Here is a 15,507-nt window from a genome sequence, read left to right as displayed (position 1 = left end):
CTTGTTGAAGCTGATCCTAGTCTTGGTTCACTATGAGGCTAGTGAAGTGAATCCTTGCAGAGAGATATGGGAAGAAAGATCCCAGTGTAAAGACTTGAAGTTTCCAGAGTTATGTATGTGATTGTTTATTGCTTTTGAAAATTATTTACTTGGAGTGTGTTTACAGAGATCATGGTCTGAACTGCTGATCTCTTAGGAGGGAGGATGAGCTGCTGCTTTCCAACACAATTGTGTCATTGCTGGCCACAACTGAAGCAGGGGTGGGAGGAAGCCGGTGGGAGGAAGCCAGTGGGTGATTGTGGAGGGGCTTGGTCTGTGCTACAGCATTCTGTGCCCCCTTATTGGGGGGCTGCTGGCCTCCTTCCTCCCTCTGGCTTGCTGTAGGAAAGGGTGTCTATTTAAATGACTTTGCTAATATAAGTTAGGCAAATAGACTGTTCTGGATTAAAAAAGGAACCTTAAATAGAAGTACTATCTGTGTTTGATGCTGTTTAATAGATGTTTTTTCCTGCTAAGTGTAAATCTTCATGGGTCCTGGTAGCACTTCAGCATCATTCACAAGCTAATGAGCTGCTAATTATCAACCCTGCCCAGGCTAATTAGTTTTGTTAAGAGTGTATTAATCTAGGCAGAGCTGTGAGCTAATGCAGCTTTGCTTCTTATACGACTTGAGCTGATGTGGTCAAAACTGTGATGTAGATCTCTGGGCTGTTCTGCATGTACAAGCTGTAGGTACTGTGATTTCTCCTAGCAGCTGTGAGACCTCTTCTCCTGCTAGTACAAATGCCCAGTCTCCAGGTCCCAAGAACTTGCCCACGTTTGACTGATTTCCTCAATTTAAGCACACCTACCGTGCACTTCTTCCCTCGAGCATGGCAGCACTGGGGATGGAGCTTCAAGAGGGAGAGGTTAGAAGGCAGCAGGCTTGGTGCAACAGAAATCAGCAATGAGATTCCCCCTTACTGCACCAGAGGGAACAGAAACCCCTCTTTCTTCCTCCTGATAGGCATGAGCTCAGCTCTTCAGTAGGTCTAGCCTTAAAGCCTTTTACTATTCTTATGTTTTGCCCAGTGAGTCAGTTGCTTGGAAATAAAGATCTGTAGATTTGTGATGATGCAGGACATGGTATATTTTTCTTTTGCTGTAGGCTGCTTTGTCTTTCTGGGGCTTAGGTTGCCACATGGTTTCATTTAAGTTCCCAGTGATATTCTAGAGAGAAACTCTACATGCAGTGCTCTGCAGCAGCCTAATAGCATTGATTTATTAGGCAAATATCACAGTTCTGTTTATGTGGACAAGTAGGCGAAGTAGCTGCTGTAAAACTCATGTTGATCTCCTAAAACAGGGGGTGCACACCATCTGTGAGAAAAGGGCAAACTATTTGAGGCTGGTTGGTGTATTTTACTAACCCTTTGTTTCTCACTTTTTCTTACAGCCCAATGGGAACCTGTACTAAGCATGCCCTAGGTGGCTGCATTTCTGATGTTAGTACCGCCTCTCAGTGCAGCTTTCTAAAGCTTGGTTAATAAATGGCATCACTTTGGTTCCCCTTTATCTGGTGCCCCATCCTGCTCTCTGCAGGTTCCTGTTCAAGAAGTGATAATACACAGAGTTCACACACAGTGAACAACAGAAACCCCAAAGGGGTTCTTCGTACACAATAGTGTTTGTGCCAAAGTCAAATCGAGGGGACTGTGACTGTGAAAGGACTGATGCGATTAAACATATTTATGTGGGAAAAGGTCCTTACTGATGTGATGTCTCACTTTGCTTTACAGGTATTCTCCATCATTATAAGCTTATTTCATAGAGGAACAGTAGCCCGCTTGATCAGTGGATGTTAAATCTCCCATCTGAAGGCAGGCTGATTTGGTTCCTTCCTACAGCTAAGGACTGTGGTTGGTGAATGTATTAGCCCCACCATCTCTAAGTTAATGGTGTGCCAAGAACAGATGTGAAGCAGCTCTTTCCCTAGATATTTATGTGGTATCTTCTGAACGCATTGCGACGCCTCAGGCCCGCTGGCAGCACAGGATATGGAGGCTCTTGAAGTTGATGACATTAGCCCTGCCTTGGAAGTGACTGAAGACTTTTTCAATAGTTTTGATACTAAGCTTGAAAAGATTGTGCAGCCGTCCGAGGTGTATGGTGTACAGGAGGTCCCCGAACTGGTTGGGCACGAGGTATTTGATCAGATAACAGAGAGCAGGAATCTGAGGAACGTTACCTCCTTAGCCAAAAGTAGCCTCATCTGGGATCACTGCAAAAATGGCCTCTTGGAAACCAAAGCTCAGACAGCATTCCCTGCCAAAGACCAGCGCATGGTGCAGAGGGGAACAGCTGCTGACAACCGTGCTTGGGCAGGGGAAGGGGAGACCACAGCTTTTAACATCTTCAATATCTGCCAGCGGAGGAGAGACAGGCCTCGCTCGGTGAACGACATCCTGGTGCAGAATGAGGAAGCCTCCACATTCAAGCCGGGACACAACAGGTCACGCTCCGATATCAGCCATGTAAACTGGGGAGTGGTCTTCACGGGCACCTCCCTGCAGCAGCCACCTACGCCGGGTCGGGACAATAACTGCGCTCTGCTCTCTTACCTGGCGTTAACCAAGGGAGAGGACATCCAAGGAAACACAGGTTTGTGCTGATGCTTTATTGTTTCTGTTGATATGAGGACTTTCCTATTTGTTTTTAATATTTACATGAAAGAGGAGCTATGTGTTTAAAAAAACCAAACAAGCCCCCCAAAAAACAACTGTGAGGTAGCTCTTAAGATGATAGAAATCAGCATGGCTCTGTTGTCTTTGATATAGCTCTGTCTGTTTGCTTGTCTAAGGATCAGATTTTAAATCAATCTTGACTTCTGTTCCTTTCATGGTTTGAAAAACTAAGCTTGTTTTACTTTTTGCTTCTATTTTGTTCAGTTTGACTTAGGAAAAAAAAATATTTGTTTAAGTATTTCTCATCATTACCTTACCTGATTTTCCTGAACTAAAAAACTTTGAATGCTAAAGGTATTGGGAGAATGGCAAATCCAAACAAAGGCAGTTTTCTTAAGCGTTAAAGAGCAGCCATTAAAAAGAGGGCATAAAAAGCTTTACTGTGAGGCCTGAGATCTCTGCTGTTTCTTTAAGAAATGCTGGCTATTCAGTCCATAAACAATTAACAAAAACTCAAGCATGCAATTTGTGCTTGTCAATATTAAGGCATCTCTGCCAGCATTTTACAGGGCACAGGAAGTCTTGTTATCGGATTGATGTAGGCGTCTCCAGTGAGCCATACGAAGTGATATTTAGCAAGTGATACTTTTCCTTTTCCTTTCTCAAGCATTGCAGTGGAAGAGGTTACACTCAGGGCTTTGGAAACACTGAACCAGTGTCTCCATCTCCATGATTTATTTTGTAGATGCCAGAAGTGGACTGGGCACTTACGGAAAAGAAAAGCAGTTAGTGCCACAAATGTTTTATAATCTAAACAAAGGCAGGACTTAACAAAGGAATTTAAAAATCAGAGAGTTGTGAAAGCGTGCGTGTGTGTGTGTATGGTAGAATGGTTCCACTTACGAATAGGTAGCCTGTTTAGGGTTAAAACAAGCCTTTTGGGTTAGGTTTTCCAGATAAGTCAACTATTTTAGAGCATGAAAAGCAGGTGCCTAAACGGTTGTGTTTGTGGATTTGTGCATATATTAACATAAATATATATAATGTGTAGGTATATATGTATGTATACACACACACACAAAAATCTGTAGGTTATTGTGTTACATTGTAACATAGTTGCTGTATCCCAAAGAAGGGTGCTCTTGGCTTACAAAGGCAAGTATACCTGCTGTTATTTTTGTTTAGGGAGATAAATTGCTTCCTGCAGAGTGAGGTCTCTGGTCTGGTCCCATGGAAGGGATGTGGGACAGGAATGCACCCAGAAGCCTGGAGACAGAGCTCTCAGTTTCTGTCACCTGTATCCTGGGCATCTCATGGGTTTAACTTAGCATGCAACACCTTTATGTGCCCACAGAAACACTATTAAAATCTGGCCATTAAAGGTCAATATTTGTCCCCGATAGTGTTTTAAGCTTAATCTTTTTGGCCCAATTTCCACATGCAGCCCTCAGAAAAAGAAAGGGGTTCTGTTACTTATCCTGTTTATAATAAGAAATACCTAAGCTATTTTGTATTAAAGTCTTGTTCATGTACTTGTTCAGTGAGAGTGATTTCAAGCCGCCACTGGATCCCCAGGCTGCAAGAAGCAAACCACCAGTCCAGCTGGTCCTTCTGAGGCCGAACAGGTCTCCCTTCTGTCAGTCCAGGGCTTAGGCAACTGCAAGAGTATGTTGGGATGCACCCTAATGCATTGCACCTCTGTCTGGGGTCAAGCAAACTATATTCCTCTCTGTATTACACACAAATACAAGGCAGTGTGATGCAACTGTTCATAAAAGGAAGCAAAATGAAAAATGGAAACAATGATGTAAGTTTTTCTTCCCCTTCTGGCAAACAAACTAATTTTATTAGGAACTGCATTGCTGGGACGCTGTTGGTTCCAAAGCCACTTTGCTTAGAAGGACATGCACCAACCCTCTGGAAGCCCTGAAAGAACCTTACTGTGTCCAAAGTCAAGTCTATAGCAGGACTTCAAACCCTTATCTAGAGCAGCTTGATAGAAAACCTCCCGTGATATAACCATGAGAAGAAGAGAGAAGACAAGAAATGCGCTCTTTGTACAGCTGGATCTAACAGTGGGATTCCTTAAGCTGGGCTGTGTCCAGGATTCAGTCACCCTATCACAGCGTGTACCCAAGGCGTGCTGCTTTAGTGGTAGCAGTGGAGTTCAGTGGTACTCTTCCCAGTCCCTCTGCAGGCACTTAGACTGTTTGAATGCAATTAATGCAATAAAGTTTTTCTCCATACAGAAAAAGTGAACAAACTGTGTTAGAGTGTGATATGCTCTTTATTGTTATGATTTCATGTTAAACAGTTGGTGGTTATGAAGTATAACTGTATAGACCTTGCATCTATAAAGCAGTTTTGTGAAGTGTAGTGATATTAGCACTCTTAAGAAAAACAGAAATTGACAGATTTCCACAAAGAAAACTCTTGTTTTTATACTATCTGCAATAGTGCCAGGTGTCTTATAGCCCATCCATTCCTCGATTTCTCTATGACACCCGGAACAAGTCCCATTGCTGTGCTCAGTGCTGCCAGAAACGTGGGTCTCTTCAAAATGGCTTTTTACAGAAGAGACTAAGTACGGTCAAGTTCTGGGATCTTGGAGATGAACCAAGCAAGGGAAGGAAATGGAGTGGCTGAAGAACTTCTCCCAGTACTCACCTGTAGCCTAGCAGTAGTCAGTACCTCTACGGTGCTCAGCCCACACTTTTTCTGTTGCTTTTTGCAAAGTTGCAAGGCATTTGTCAGTGCTTGCTGTATGGCCTCCAAGAATCTTTCTGCATGGGATGTTTGAAGTCAGTGGTATCTTCTTTGAGGAAGAACAACTTCTGTGCTCTGAAAATGCACTCTTTTAACCTGTTTCCTTAACCTGTTCTGTTCAGCTGCTGTGCAGGTTTTAGAAGGTAGCCATGGTATTTCTTCCCTCTGTGTTTACAAGAGAGCCTGCCACAGAGTTTGCTTCTACTGTGAGCTGAGCTGAAAAGAGAAAAGCAAAAGCAAGAAAGTAGATGTTGCAGGTATGTGTATCTGGGACTCTAATTATTCTCTGCAAGAGACCGAAAACTGTATTTTAAGGTTGGCTAAAAGCTGCTGCAGTGGTTGAAGGAGTCATAGTGGCCGCAGCCTGTGGAGACATCCCTTTCCAAGGCTTTAATACAGATTAAATGAATGCATATGAGATACTGAGAGCACCTTCAGCCACTCCTGCCAGTCCTCATTGCAGACTTCCCTCTGGAGCCTGCAGAGGTCTCCCAGTCCTCCTAGGCCGACTGAGTTGCTGCATAGAATAACTCTTCACAATTTTTTTTTCCCCTTATCTTCATAGCGTATTTATTACTATCTGTTTACTACTATAGTTTATCTGTTCCTGCTGCTTGGTTTTTTATAATACAAGTAAAATGAAACTGGGTCCTTTCCATGTGCTGTGAAAGAAAAGGATCTGAAAAGAAGCTGTGCCTTTTGGGGCAATATCTCCTTAGGCCTGCTGGCAAAACAGCTAGTGTACTAGAAGTGAGCACTGTTTGTGCTATGGAGCAGTGTCAAGCCGTAAGTGGAGCTAGTAAAGACGAAAGTTGTAAGCAAATTCAAGACAGGCTTTTGTATTTCTGGGCATGTGGCTTGGCAAACAAAGGGAGAATGATGCTTCTGTAGTATCCAGCAAAAGCTTGCTTAGATCATTAGAACACAATGTGTGAGCAGTTATCTTTGATAGTCATGTGGATGTTTTCATTCAAACACAGGCACTCCCGAGAATGTGGGTGCTATAGTTTTATATATATATATATAGTTTTCCTGGGGAGCTGTTTTGTTTGCCTGCCATCCCTGTGAGTTTAGGGAAGTCCAGAGCTGTCACTGCACTGAGCATCTGCCTGCTGACAAACTGTCCTTACTGCAGAAGGCTGATGCCTTGTGCCCCTCTCCAGCAAGCAGCTACAGAGGTACTCATCCAGCCGCACTGGTTTTGGCAGTATGCTCCATCAGGAAGCTGAGCCTACCGGGTGTTTGCAGTACTGTGGCATGACAAAATAGGCATACCAGAGAAAGGTGACTGCCTTAAAACTGGCCAACAGGCCTGAATTCTGCTGTGTCTGATCGAGGCCAGGATTTCACCTCCTTCTTTCAACTGACTGATTTTAAAAAAAATACAAAACCCAACACACACACAAACAAAAAAACCTCAAAAACAACAACAAACTTTTTTCTCCCCCCTCTCTTCACATCTTTTTATCTTGCTGAGAGCCTAGCCATTGTTTGGGACACTTTGAAGGTATGATCTTGTACTCAGAGTTTGTGCAGGGGATATTTCAAGAGAGTTTTGTGCCCCTTTTCATGCAGCTCTTGTACATATTACATACTTTTCTAGTGTGTTTTTGTGGAGGTGAGACATCTACATCTGTATTCGTGAGCAACACACCACTTATTCACAGGTTGGGGGCTGGGGGTGACCCTTGAGTTCCGAGAAGTCATTTTACAGTGCTGCTTTCTCTTATTCTGGTGACAACACAGACTTTAGGTCAGGATGTTTTCTTTGTTTGCCAGATATCCTCACCTTCAGCAGCTGTAGTGGTGGCTTGGTACCAGCTCTGTGCCTGTGACGTTGGCTCATGCAGCATTTGGTGGTATATATCAGTGTGCTGAGCAGGTTTGTGGTGGCGGGTCACAAAGCAGCAGACAGCAGTGTCATCGATTGCCACTGTAAAAGGAGCTGCAAAGACAGCTAGCTGGACAGGGGAGATGTGGCAGGGAAGGGAGCTGCTGCAGAGGTGGAGGTAGCCAGAGATCCCGAGAGGTGTCAGAGACATTGGAGGTATGACATGCAGCCTTCATGCTTCCCCTCCCATGATGGCCAGGTAAAGCCTAGCTCCTGACCCATCTACCCAGGGAGGTTTCTGAAGCCTGATTGCCATCTGTGATTTTGCAAAAACATGCCGTAGCACTGTCTTTTGTTTGTTGCGTGTAGAGCTACACAGCCAGGGCAGACCAATAGGCTGTTAGTTGCCACTGGGATGGCAGAACGTTATAGATCCATGGTGTTGTGCAGAGGATAATGGTGCTGTCATCCAAGAGGCAGATGTGTGGAAATGACACTTCTGCATCTTCCTCTCTGGAGAGCAGGAAGCCTCAAACCACTTGGAAATAATCCCAGAGGTATCATGCCAGTTGGAGAACCAACGGCCCCCTTGTGGCCAATTTATTTTCAGCATTAAAAGGTAGTCAAGAAAAAGGTAGCTGGACTCCAGAGATCTGGGGCCTTTCAAGATTTAAGGAGGCAAAAATGTTATTTAAAATCCAATGTGAGTTGGATGCCCTCCACTGCAGGGTCCGTAAGTGCCAGAGACTGTCTGTGCATCTAGCAAGAAATAGCGCCTTCTCCCAGGAGATTACAGTTTAAATACACCACACAGTAAGGACAGGGAGGGTGAGTAGGGACAAAGAAGAGGTGAGGCACTTTGCCCAAGATCAAATGGCAGTATAATTTGGATCACCTCACTTCAACTCATCTGCTGCACGATACTTCCTCTCTAACCACCACCCCCCCACACCCCCCCCAGCTAATTTGAAGAGTGCTGCACTTGTTCCCTGCAGGCTCACTCCTGATTGCTCCTTGGGCTTGGGCACCCTCTGACCTGGAAGGGCCATGGGGGGCTGGCAGAGAGCAGCAGCAGCAGCGGAGGGGGCTAGGCTGGGCAGCTGCCTCCAGTGGAGGGGAACATGACCTACTCCACTCCCTTGCCTGGGAGGCTGTGGGAGGGTGCAGGGTGATGGAGAGGGGAGTGCGGTAGAAGGCGATGGGAGGGGCTCACATACAGGAGGTAGGTTCACAGTGCAGGAGGATTACAGTAAGCATCACTGATGCGTTTGCTTGTGAAGCTGTTCTGGTTAGGAGGGGTTTTTTTTATGGAGATTTTTTCTCCAGAGTTACGACACTCCATAAAGCTAATGAACAGAGTTTTCATCTCCTGGGCAGTGCTGATTGCTTCCAGTGATGTTGTGATGACTTTCATAACTGAATTTTCAGGCTAGTTGCTATTATTCCCTTCGTGGTGTCAGCTAACTCTCCTAATGTGAACTGACCCTGTTTTCGTAGCTTTGACAGTCACTTTATACCCTTTTTTCCTTCTTTTTAAAGCCAAATTGAGTGAATTTATAAAAAAAGCAGCAAATCCACCTGTGTCTGATATTCTTACTTCTTTTGCAAGTGCTGCTGTTTTATGCATCTCCTAGCTGGTGGTAGGTAACCAGCTCTTTCAACTTGTTATACTTCTGTCTCTTCCAGAGTTAAGTCCTGTTCTGGGTTGGTCTTGCATGTTGACTGAATCCAACCTCATTCTCCACTGGCCCCCTTGGCACAGGTGCTGTGTCAGTATGCACAAGGTGTTGATGGTCTGCTCAGCAAACACTATACAAGCGTTCAACTTGCTGCAGGAGAGCAAAAAAGGATTGGATGGAGTGACTGGGCAGCTGGGATCCTGTAGACTTCAGCAGAGTTTTTCAAATGTTTCTCATACAATGCCACACCTGAAAGGAAAGATATAAAGAATAATTTGTTCAGGTTCATTATCCATCTGTTTAGGCAGTTCATTCAGTGAGGAGCTTTTTTGGTGAACAGCTAAGCCAATCTCACTAGCAATGCATAAGTCTAAGAGTTTGCAAGTTCAATGTTTTCAAAGCAGGTTTTACTTTCCCTAAGCCTAAGAAAGATGAAAAAGAAGAAACATCCTTCTGGTGGGGAGAGATGCTGTTTCTTTTTGTAAATTAATACAAACTGCTATCTAGGTACAAGTCCCATTGCTGTAGTGGTCCCTTGAAAAGAGATGTCATTGGGAGAAGCAGCCAGACTTGGGTCTAGGACAGGCATCTGCTGGAAATTTGTGGTTAAATATCAATGCCATTATTTCAGGACAAAGTGGAATCAGATGTACTTGTCTGAAGAGAGATATACCTGCTGAGCCACATGGGAAAATAGGTGTGAAGAAAAGACGGTATTTTTAAGTGGGAGGGAAGCAGACATCGTGGATCTGAGTCACACTGGCTGAGGCACAGTTTGTCCCTGATCCAGCAAAGCCCACCAAGCAGTTGACTAACCCAACCCAGTTTGAGAGCACTTTAGGTCTTAAAGGTGTCTTCTAAGCTCTATGGAAATCGGAGGGGAGGACTGTTGACAAAAACTCTGTGACTTATGCTCATGTCTTAGTAAGCATGTGAGAACCTGGAGGGGAGTGCCCCCTTAGGAGACAAACCCCTCAGAAACTAGGCATCTCTGCTTCAGCTCTTTTCCAAGTTACTTGGTATTCCTGTCATCAGAAATGCTTCAGTGCTAGAAAATGGACAACTTTTCCTGTCATACCAACAGGGATGCAAGTACAGCCAATTGTTCAGGAGCATGTGTCTTCTGGACGTGCTGACACAACATTTGGGCTCCCTCTTCTGCGGCCCTGGTTGCACCAACTGCCCCCGAGCGTGGGGAGGGGTAGGTGTGTGCTTGGTGCGGGGCTCCTTTCTGGGAAGAGTGGGCAGTTCCCAAAGGAGAGGACAGATGCCGAGGAAGATATTGTCCTGACCCCAGCTGTTGAGTCTCTCTTTATTTCCCCCTGCCTCCTTCCCCCTCTTCCCTTGAAATTATAACTCCAAATGGCTCAGGCATGGGCCATTTACTGTGATTATTTCCCTTTTTTTACTCTTCCTCAATTTACTCTCCCTGTCCCTGTAGAGAGGAAAAGAGATGCAGTTTCTGTTTGGAAGGCGCATGGAGAGATGGTAGCATTTGCTCTCTAAGTGGAAAGGTATTATCTGGCACACTGCATGTCGAGGAGATAAAGGAGCAGAGGGTTGTGAGGTGTGTGTGTATGTGTAGCATATGGATTCAACCTGTGTCTGCCAGCATCTATTGCCCTGAACTAAACAATACAAGTAATTTGAATTTTAATCAAGTTGGCTGCTGGTTCTGTCCCAGTTAGAGCGAGAGCCAGTGGAGCCAATTCACGGGAGCCTGAAGGGAAGGAGTGGGGCGAAGGAGGGAGAGGCGGGTGCCTCTGTGAAAGGCAGGGAGAGATAGCCTTTCTCTAACTCAACAAAAGACAAGCAAACCTGTGTGCAGATGAAGGAAGGGTGGCTGGGGGAAGGTTATGAGTTGTCTTATTATGGAGAAGCTTGAACTGTCATCTATACTTGATGGAAGTGAGAGAGATTGCAGTTGGAGCTGCAGAAGCGCTGCCTCCCTGATTGGATTAATAGAAAGGGAAGATGACTCTAGAATGGCTGCCCATTATCTGCACTACAAAGGGATTAGCGTGGGTTTCAGAGAAATTAATGGCTTTTGAGTTAGCGCAGAAATACTAATGAATGTCAGGGCCAGAGATGTACGGTGAACGAAATTGGTTCTCTTCTAACTTGTGTGTGCATGCATATCTATCCATTTGGGCTATGAAAGTGTGCTTTTTCTCTACCATTTGGAGTTTTAGATTAGACTTTCAGTTTTCATATTTAGCTGAAATGCTCTTGAGTAGCTTATTTGTCAGCAAGGTATAGTTATATTGATTTCCTTTCTGCCTTTTCAGACCTAGTGCCAAAGTAGCAATTTTTTAATTGTTGTTATGGTCTTAGTCGTATATGTAGGATATCTTTGTAGGTGAAGTGTCGCGTGTTTTGAACATGGTGTTAAATGCAGGCTCCATTCTGAGTAAGTGGGCGATGTGGGGAAGCTGAGCTAGTGCCTCCTTTTTGTTAGTGTGGATTGGAGGTAGTATCCTTCCCCCATTTTTTAACCGTCATGAGGTTTGCATACTCACATTAAGTATATCAAGCAATTAATTCTCATGTATGTTCATTAAGTTTAACTGTAACTTGTCTACTTAATCCTTATAAATCCTTAAAGTTGGTCTTCACTGAAGAGCTAGCCAAAGCTTTTACACTGTTGCTGTGCTTAATCCTCCTCCTGACCACACACAAAAGTGTCGTAACCAACTACAGCAATGCTTTCAGCTGAGGACGGGAGCGTCTCTTTCGACGGTAGGTTACAGCCCAAGATCTGCTTTCTCACCAGTTGGTATCAATGTCCTTCAGACAGTAACTAAGACCCTCTACTCATCGTCCCTGACTCTCCTTGTGCCCCTGGGAGGATAGACAGACTCACCCATTAGCCGCCGGTGGTGTGAGCGGGCTTGGCCAGCAATCCTGGCTGTATGAGCTGGGAAGCCCAGTACACATGGGGATGCAATAACTTCTATACAGGCTCATCTTTGCTTCCAGGCTTCATCAAGCCCAGATGCTTCTGTTCTCTTAGCTGTGCAATGAAGACATCCTAGGTATACTGGGAGGTGATCATGTCTAAAACTTGGTAGGTTGTGGCCTGTTAACATGAGTGGTAACTGGTTAAGCTGAGACGATTAAAATATTTTGTGCCTCCAGCTGTCTACCCTGTCCCTCTTTCCAAGGTTGTCAGCCCGAGGGCAGAAACCATGAGTGAAACAGCTCCTGTATTGCTGCCATTTGTGATGCTGTGTGTTAAGGTCAATTGTTGCTGATTTTGTTTTGACCTAATTGTGCTGGGCAGTGGATGAGAAGCTCTTTCCAGGTGCCTACCTTGCTTCCACATTGGGAATAGCAGTCTCCAAGAGAGATGACAACTGGAGTCAGAAACCTCTTCCCTTGTGTCTTAATTCTGACGCTGTTACTAAACCAAGACCCACCACAGGTACCCTGACTGGAAAGGTGAAGTAGAAGTCAAATGGGAGCAAGAATTTGTTCCTCAGGGCTGGGTTGTTTTGGGGTGCCAAGTGTTAAAGTCGGCGTTAGAGTGTAACAGTGAATGCCACTGAATTTATACAGGGACCAACAAAAATTGCATAGAGCCACATGTCCAGCTCAAAGAGAAAATTTGACATTTGCACGTATTAATGGTGGTTGAAGTGGTGCAAATCAGATTGGAACAAATTTTGCATGGAAACCTTTATTTAAAACTCAGAAATGCTTTAGATAACTCCTTTCAAATTCGTATCAGTTCGGTGCCTGGAGTCACTTGCGTATGGGCTGGTTTTCTCAGGACAAAGAAAATTCCCCTTGACTTTGCCTTGGGCCAGGGCTTGTGAAGGGGTTTGCTCCGAAGCACCTGAAGTGCTGTGGCACTTAGTTGTGTGTGTTTGAGTCTGACAGGTTCTTTTCATTTTTGTCATGTCTCCTGGTCCTGAGCCTGATTCTCATAGATCAGCAAAGCTCCTCTCTAGTAAATGGAGCTGTGCAAAATGTTCTGGTTCCATGTCGTGCTGAAATGTGGTAAGAAACTGCTATGGTTGGGCAGAGTTGTCTCTCCCCTGTGTCCTGGGTAAGTCCAGGTGCAGTGCCCAGGTGCTGGCGGGGCAGTTCTGGCAGGTTCCGGGTGGTTCTGGGCGGGGCACAGCTCTGCCCCTCAGCCACAGGTGGGGCCTCTCTGGCACAGTGCATTTCAGAAAGGGCAAAGCGCTGCACGGCGGTGTGAGGAAGAAAGTATGAGGAGCAGCCCAGGGTCAGAGGAGGAGAAGGTGCTGCAGGTGCTGGGGCAGGGATTCCCCTTGCAGCCCCTGGGGATACCATGGTGGAGCAGAAATCTCCCTGCAGCCCATGAGAACCCAATGCTGGAGAAGGTGGAGATTTCCTGAAGGAACTGTAGCCATGAAGTGCTCATGCAGGGAGCAGGTTTATCCTGAAGGACTGCAGCCCCTGGAGAGGACCCACGCTGGAGCAGGGGAAAGGTGTGAGGAAGAAGGAACAGCAGAGATGAACTGACTGCAAACCCCCCGTTCCCCTTCCCCCTGCGCTGCTTGGGACAGGGGGAGGTAGAGGGGTTGTGTGTGAAAGCATGAAGCTGAGCCTGGGAAAGAGGTGGGCAGGAGGGGAAGGTGGTGTTTTAATTTGTGTTTGTTTCTCACTGTTGAAATCCATTTTAATTGGCAATAGACTGCTTCATAATATTATACTCTTCTGGACTAGATTCTGGGAGACTTGCAGTGTTTTGTTGTTCTGTCACTATTCTCCTGGATAATCTCAGGAAAATTGCTTTGTTTCTCTGTCCCTCTGTTTACCTGTCTCCTTTTTGTAAAGTGTTTTTGGTACCTCTGGGTAAAAAAGTGCTATATTCTTGTGGGCTCAAATGTAGAGTCAGTGCTTGGTTTGATAATTACAACTTACTGGGTAAAGGCTATTCCTGTGATGCTATCTTCCAGATATAACATGTATGGGTAGGAGAGATGTATAAGCCAGAATGATGTAGCAATTTGAAATGGTTATTTAAACAGAATTAATGTTAACATTCTCATTTTGTTTCCTCCAGAACACAAGCCAGTGTTCCCAAATATTCTGAAGAAGGGATACTTAGAAATTAGAAGAGACAATGACAGCTACTGGCAAACCTGTTATGCTGAGCTCTCCCCATACAAACTGTACCTGTATTGCCTGGACAGCAGTGGCAACCAGACTCTTCCCACCGTATATCCACTCGTGCATTTTCAAAGGGTCACTGTTACGGGTTGCATTGAAACCAAAGTGGTGGACGCTGTCCTGTCAGACAACTCACAGCTACAGCTGAAGGCGGAATCCTCATGGGAGGCTTTGGACTGGGGACAGAAACTCTGGGAAGCGGTGCGTGCTTCTGTGCCTGCTTTCATGAGACAGCAGGAGAAACTGGAGAATGTGCCAAAGCCTGAAAATAACAGTGACCTTTCTCAAACCAATGGATTGTTAGAGAAGCCCATGGAGCTCTTCCTATCCATGAATTTGACTGAAAACACTAAAGAGTACCAAAATATTCTCAAATCAGGGACTCTTTATAGGTTAACTGTCCAGAATAACTGGAAGGCATTTACGTTTGTCTTGAACAGGTCTTATCTCATGGCATTCCAACCGGGTAGGCTTGATGAAGATCCTCTGCTGAGCTACAATGTCGATGTGTGCCTGTCAGTCCAGACAGATACTCAGGATGGCTGTGACTCTTGCTTTCAGGTAATTTTTCCTCAAGATGTCCTCCGCCTGCGTGCAGAGACCCGTCAGAGGGCCCAGGAGTGGATGGAGGCACTGAGAGCAGCAGCCAATGCTACTAGAAGTTTAACTCAGAACCCACAGGTCACTCTTAGGAACAAACCTGGAGATCGGCCCTTTGGAAATGATCTTAGAAAGAGCAAGCGCCAATCTGTGACCACCAGCTTCCTGAGTATCCTGACCACGCTGTCTCTAGAGAGAGGGCTCACAGTTCAGAGCTTCAAGTGTGCAGGTAAGCAACCAGCTGCAGTGTTTGCACCCACTCCCCTTCTGCAGGAAAAGAAAATCACTTGGAAGACCATATATGTGTTTTAGCAGCACACAGCCATTCCCTGCTTCTCACTATGGCCGTAGACACCTTAGTGTGTTAGCCTTTCTTTGCTCTCTGTAAAATGTGGAGAAAAGCCTGTTGGGATATTTAGGGATTCACCTGCATTTCATGAGCAGAGCTGAAACATTAGAATGCTATTGGACAATGGCCATGCCTTACCTTTAAAGGTAGTTGTGAGAGTCAAAGCTGCAGGGAGACTCTGGGAATGGGTCAAATAAGTATCCCAAAGATGAATCCAGCCCAGTGTGTTACCCAGCAGACAGCCTTGTGAAGCTCAAGAAGACAGCAGAATTAACAGCCTCATTTTAAGATAATGTCCCAGGCAACATTAAAACTTTATTCTTTTCTCCTCATTTCTTTTAATTCAAAGCTCAGTAGAGGAAAATTTTGTAATTTTGCTTCATCCTCTGAGATCCAGGAGAGTTTCAAGTGAGCATTCCCAGTGACCTTGTCAAAATAGGATCAGGCCCTGGGATGGCAACAAAATGCATGCCTCTA

General features: G+C 45.2%; 1 protein-coding gene across 5 annotated transcripts in view; it reads left to right on the top strand.

The window, feature by feature from the left end:
- The window catches only part of PLEKHM3 (pleckstrin homology domain containing M3), a 112,303-nt gene that overhangs the window by 29,047 nt on the left and 67,749 nt on the right, over window positions 1-15,507 (top strand). For all 5 annotated transcript variants that reach the window (XM_054829064.1, XM_054829063.1, XM_054829066.1 and 2 more), the window contains 2 exons: window positions 1,779-2,640; window positions 13,975-14,910. In XM_054829064.1, coding sequence (XP_054685039.1) covers window positions 2,037-2,640; window positions 13,975-14,910 — 1,540 coding nt within the window. In that variant the 5' untranslated portion in view covers window positions 1,779-2,036. The remainder of the gene's footprint in view (window positions 1-1,778; window positions 2,641-13,974; window positions 14,911-15,507) is intronic.

Source organism: Grus americana, chromosome 6, assembly GCF_028858705.1.
Source record: "Grus americana isolate bGruAme1 chromosome 6, bGruAme1.mat, whole genome shotgun sequence".
Classification (NCBI taxonomy): Eukaryota; Metazoa; Chordata; class Aves; order Gruiformes; family Gruidae; genus Grus; species Grus americana.
The sequence above is the reverse complement of the archived record's forward strand: the minus strand, read 5'-3'. Positions and strand labels throughout refer to the sequence as shown.